The sequence below is a fragment of the Nicotiana tomentosiformis genome, chromosome 6, assembly GCF_000390325.3.
Source record: "Nicotiana tomentosiformis chromosome 6, ASM39032v3, whole genome shotgun sequence".
NCBI classification, from domain to species: domain Eukaryota; kingdom Viridiplantae; phylum Streptophyta; class Magnoliopsida; order Solanales; family Solanaceae; genus Nicotiana; species Nicotiana tomentosiformis.
In genome coordinates this window covers 106690460-106696567 of record NC_090817.1, presented here as the reverse complement: position 1 = coordinate 106696567, position 6108 = coordinate 106690460, and the positions used below count along the sequence as shown (strand labels likewise).

General features: G+C 35.5%; 1 protein-coding gene across 1 annotated transcript; it reads left to right on the top strand.

Moving 5' to 3' along the window:
* The first annotated feature begins 1443 nt into the window (after nucleotides 1–1443).
* Nucleotides 1444–3797, top strand: LOC104115017 (probable F-box protein At1g14315). The gene is made up of 2 exons (XM_009625582.4): nucleotides 1444–1603; nucleotides 2326–3797. Exon 2 carries the CDS (start codon nucleotides 2343–2345, stop codon nucleotides 3528–3530), a length of 1188 nt encoding a protein of 395 aa, XP_009623877.1. The 5' UTR covers nucleotides 1444–1603; nucleotides 2326–2342; the 3' UTR covers nucleotides 3531–3797.
* Nucleotides 3798–6108: the final 2311 nt, after the last annotated feature.

The following is a 6108-nucleotide window of genomic DNA, read 5'->3' as shown; positions in this document are numbered from 1 at the left end:
CGGCAATTTTTACCTAATCTACGGTCACACAAAGAATAACTCAATTGAAGAGGAAGAAGAAGTTGATGAATGATATACAACTGAAGGAGGGGATGCCTATTTATAGGCAGAACGTCTGCTGAAATAAAATTTTCAGCCAATGTGAATACGAAGAGGATGGCACCGCAAATTGCGCGTCGAATTCTTTTTTGACATTTGTAACCTGCCAACTTTGACTTTTCCAAGTTTTCTTTCTTCCCTTTTTGTATCTCTTCTTTTACACCTTTTGTTTTTCCAGGTTTTCTTTCTTCTCTTTTTTTCTTTGTCATCCTTCTACGGTAGGCGGATTCAGAATTTAAATTCTATGAGTTCAACCATCAAGCTTTTTAGCATTACATTATTATATTTTTAAAGTTATGAGTTCATATTTACTATTTATTGTAATTTTAATAAATTTTTACACATAAATTTATACTCCGTAATAAAAGTATTGGGTTCAATTGAACCCGGTGTTAGAGGGCTGGATCCTCCCGTCTACTGCTTTTGTCTTCTTTCTTTTATTTATTTTACAGCAGGGGTTTGTTACTTCCATGTGGTCACTGTAAAAAATATCACAGAAAAGATTTGTTTCAAAAAAAAATTCATTTTCTTCAAGAGGTGCTTGAAAATGACCTTTATTGCTGCAATAATACTTGGTACTAACATTTATTCTCTTATTTCTCTCTACTATTCTACATCTGCTAGATAGATGTCTTTCACGATCACGATCATGTCTGAGTTCATAAGTTTTATTGCATTGTGACATTTACTTTGGGGAATGGATTTGCATTGTTAACTGTTAGGCTAAACGGCCCACCTCTTAACATGGTGTGATATTGTTCGATTTGTGCCAAACCCATAAGGTTTATTGACTATGTTCGCACGCCCAACGTTAACATTTATTAGAGATTGTCACATTCATTTTTTCCTTGGTACTGGCGTCCATGTAGTGGAAAAGGCGCTGGGAAAGAGTCATGAAAATGGAGGTGGAGGGTCGGGCCAATTCTAAAATTTTAAAACATAGTTTGAATAAAAAGCCCTAAATCAGATAACTGTCCTGGAATTTACCGGCGGCACTTAGGTAATAAGGTGGTTTAAGTTCCTAAAAGAGGAAATCTATGACTTAGTTCTCTTTGAGCTTGCTTTCTTGTTCATCTTCATAAATAGAGAAGGTTTTAGCTGTGTCTTCAAAAGCAAGAAGGCCTCCAATCCAATGACAAGCAAAAAACGGTTTTTTTATGCCGACAAAGATGTTCTGTTAATCAGTCCTTTTACCCCCATTCTTTTGGGAATTGAATGGAGATTATGTTTTTTTTCATTGCTACAGGAAGAAGTCACTGGTCGTTAGCTAATTTTACGTTCTTTTTGTTGTTTTTCTGTTACATGTCCAATCCCTATATAAAGGTTAATTTTTATAAATCAGAGATGTTCGGACATCATTCATTTCTTTGTCTTTTCTTATCTACATATTCTTAACTCCGTTTTTTGGTCAAATCATAATTGGCCTCTCTGTTTTCTTGTTTGATTTTTCTGTGCAACACTTCTTGATACAAACAGCCACCAACTCTTCTCATCCGCATATAAGGTTAGATTACCAATTTGTTAATTCATCTGCTGGTTTTAAGCCTTTTAATTTTGTTATATTAGTCAATGTGTGCAAGAGTGGGTAAATAACTCTGTTTCCGTTTTTATTGCTCTGCCACAACTATTTTTAGCTCATAACTGTGAATATTTACTTATTAGTATGCTGAAATCCGCATGTTTAGCTTTGACATATTATCTTCCTAATGGAGTTTTTTCGTTTATTTATGGGTTCTCTCAAGATTTATAGTTGCATAAAATGGGAAGAAACATGTTCAAATTAATGGATGTTTAAAATAAAAGAAGAATTTGTGTTCGCGTAAAAATATACTCCTATTTAAATTTTCTTCACACAAGTGGTACAAAGTAAGTTCATACGATCTATGTGGAAATAGCACCAAAAAAGATACTATACAGTACTTCACCAAAAAAGTAAGTTCATATTCCTTCCGTTTCGGTTGATGTGAACCTATTTCCTTTTTGGTCCATTCAAAAAAGAAAGACCATTTTCTAAATTTGGAAACAATTTAGCTTAAACTTACAAAGTTTTTATAACCACACAAATAATCTCAACCCCTTTTGATTTGTTTAGGACCACAAATTCAAAAAGTCTTTATTTTTTCTTAAACTCCGTGCCCCGGAACGGAGAGAGTATATGATAATGTTGATAGTACATTGGGCTAATTGTGAATATTTACATAACCAGGATGTTTGCGTATATTGCAGGAAATAATTTGAGCAAAATGACAAGTAATACGGAGAGTTATTCACGAGAAGAAATTGTAACTGACATTCTATCGAGATTACCTGTGAAATCACTGTTGCGATTCAAATGTGTTTGTAAAAGTTGGTGTGATCTCGTCAAAAGCTCAAGTTTTATCAGAAAGCACTGCGATAGCCCAAGTAATCATACCCGTCCAGTGGTTTGCAAGTTCGGTGTTGACTACAATCATGATCCCGAACCTCTACGGGCTTTTAATTTTTTCGTGCTACCTGAGAAAATGTACGCAGGATGTGTCCCTATACATCAGAGGCTTTATCGTTGCGAAGGCGTAACTGATTTCAGAAGTATTTCTGGTCCAGTTGATGGGTTGTTCGTATTAGAGAAAGGACATTATCTAGAAAATGTTCGGTTTGCTTGGTGGAATCCTGCAACCAAAGAGTGCAGGCTTATTCCCAAGTTTAATTTTGAGCTTCTAAATTCTTTCGACGATCACAGCCGTACAGTGGGATTAGGATTAGACCTAGTGAATCAAGACTATAAACTTATATGGATGCGAGTATTTTACGATGATGAAAAAAACGATGTTTATCCTAAGGTGTTTACTGCTGTCTATTCATTGAACAACGACTCGTGGAAGTTGATAGAGCCTGATTTACCTCACGACACTCACTTATGTGTGTCGCTTAATTGTACTTATTTGAACGGACTTTATTATTGGATGTCCCTTAGCAAGGAGAACGTGTATGGTATTCGAACATTTGATTTTGCAACTGAATTGTTTGGGGAGACAGAACCACCACCAATTCCAAATGATCATTGGGGGACTTTAATGTTACGCGGTGGTTCTCTTGCTGCTATATCTTGTACTGATGTTGCTCAGCCTCAGACGTCGTGTTATGATATATGGGCGAGGATACGAGAGAATCATTGGATCAAAGTGTTTACTGTGAATCCTCCTATAACATGGCATTGGCCTCTCGGGGTATGGGAGTACGATAAGTTTATTTATGAACTTACAGAAACTAACAGGATGGTTTTTTATGACCATACAGCTAAACAAGTTACAAATCTTGGATTTGATCATTTTCAGATTCTAAGCTCTGGCTTCTGTTGGTCTTATTATTATAAGGAGAGCCTAGTTCCTGTAAAGAGAAAAAATCCGACTCAGTACGATAATGCTGAATACTTTTTCACGAAATACCGATAAAAAAAGCACGAGATGTGGGCATCTGCGAATTCTAGTGTACATCAGCGAGTGTACAGCTTTCGGACGAGCCTAAAGAGGGAAAAAAAAAAGGCGGAAAATATATGAGAACATCAGCGAGTGTACAGCTTTCAGACAGTGCATCTTCACAGACAGAACTACGAGATCACCACTTTCACTCTAGGGGGAACGAGTAAATATAGCGGTTAAATATATGTTGCTGAACACTACTGGCTGTATAACACTTCAGACAAAGATTTTGCATGTTTATATTGCCCGACTCCATTTATCTGTTAAATTATATCTACTTGGCTTCAAGTATGCAACGAATGTGATAATTTGAGCAGAAAAAAGGCAGAAGATAAGAAGGTTTAAAGTAGACGACGGAAATCATAAATGAAATAAGAGAAATGTGGAAGTAACTATAATGAAAAAGAGAAGGAAATGAAATTTCAATGAATTCGTTTAGATAAATACATGTCTAGTGAATCATTTGAATTTAAAGAGCACGAAGAGAAGCTTAGAAGCTCATCATACTATAATAAAATTACAATTTTTTAAAAAAAAAGATAAAAATTATTGCCAGGAGTTAAAGGAGCAGCCAAACAGTGATACAAATTCCTAATAAAAATTAACATCAAGTTCGTGATAGCAAGTATAAGACCAACGATAGCATCCGATTGTTTTAGATAGTAAAGTAATTGCAGAAATTAAAATTGGGAAAAAGAATAATAGTAATCACAGCAAAAAAGAAAAGAGTTGCTTTCACTTTCTTTTTAATTGATTGTTTCCAACAAATTGGAAGGGTGACAAAATGCCCTCCTTTTCTTGCTCAAACAGAGACCGTTGAGTCAGTTTTCTGCTAATTAAAGACAGCATGTGAAGCACCTATATTGTAATACGTAAGAGGAAGAATGACTAAGCAACTATGCTACTATTGGCATCCCAAATTAACAAGCACAACTGAAAATCCAACTTTACTTGGTACCAGAAACACACTCTTTGTAGAATTTTATTGACCTCACATATAAAATGGGAATCTAGTTAGCCCACATAGTTAAGGATCAAAGAGTAAAACTTGACTGGCCCAGTATTCATGAGCAGATAACAAGCATGAGTAGAGAGAGGTCTTATATTACCAGTTTTGGTGGCAAAAATGTTCTAGTTCCATTTTCGGCTTTCTGGTAAGACCCGGCTTTTGTTATCACCTTAATAGCATTGCCACAGATGGATGAAGCTACTCTATTTTGTACAGTTTGTTATAACTAAGTTCAGCACTGACTTGTGTGTTGCTTCTTGAATTGCAATCATTTCCACAATAAAGAGTGCTGAAAACATACTGTAGCCAATAGCTTGCTAAATGGTTAAATTTGATGTAATGAGTTTGTGTTAGGTTTCGTGAAAGGGCGTAAATGGGAAATGGAAGAGGCACCTTTTGAATTGCGCCCCTTCACCTCACCTTTTCATTGTCTATAAATTTAAAGGCTTAGCCTCATTTTTCACACATGAAAAGTCTGAAAATTTCTCCTTTCTTCTCTACATTGTTGCATTAGTTTTTCAAATAAATAAAGTGTCAAGTGTGATTTTTTCCTGTTTGTTGAGTTCACCGAAATTCTGTAATTTCAATTGCCAGTATTATGTTAATTATGAGTTTCAATGATGAATAATAATACATCACATGTGGTGCAGGATCACAAGGAATAAAACAAAGGAATCAAGAAGCAATACCATTCAAGAATAGGTTAAGGAAACAATCTATTACCGGGAGCAGTGCAAGGGAAAGAATCAATGATTAGAGATAAAAAAGGAAGAAGCAGCGGAGATACAGAAGAAGAATCAATCAATGATTCGATAAATGATTGACGGAAGCTATTACAGGAAGGTCCCAAATCAAAGGAAAACGAGATCGCAAAAGGGCTGCACTGGAGATCGTTTGAGCCAGAAATCAAGGGATCTATCGCAAATCACTTAAGTAACGAAAAGATATGCCAAGCGGATGAAAAGCTTGTCAAGACCACAAATCAAGGAAGATCAACAGAAACTTGACTTTATTCTTGAAAAGAATCAATCTATGATTCCTTTCAAGGATCAACTCCTATGATTCCTTTCAAGGATCAACTCCCTTGGGTTTGCAATCTCTCAAGATTCAAGTCATTCAAGAGTCAAGAAGGCCTCACGAAGTATATATCCAGGCTTGAAGAGAATATACTTTGATCAAACCAACTTCAATCTCTTTGTTCTACTTCAAACAAAACATTGTAGTCTGCTATAGATTTCTTGTGCATCTAAGAAGAAAAGAGAGAGAGAAAAAAATTGGTGAGGCATTGTATCAATTATAGAGAGAAGAACGAGTGACAAAAGCTTTTGGTGTATAACAACATCAACTCATTTGTACTAAGACACTTCATACTTGAAAGAGATCACCCATGCAACCCAAGGAGACTGGACGTAAGATTCATTCTGAATCCGAACCAGTATAAAAATATACTGTGTCATTTACTTTCTTGATTCCTGAAAAGCCCAGTCGACTAGAACTAAATTAGTCGACTACTGCAAAAAAGAAAAGAAAAATTATAATTCA

Bases quoted from the DNA above. Each gene is read 5' to 3' on its own strand.
- LOC104115017 (XM_009625582.4), top strand. From the start codon at position 2,343: ATGACAAGTAATACGGAGAGTTATTCACGAGAAGAAATTGTAACTGAC.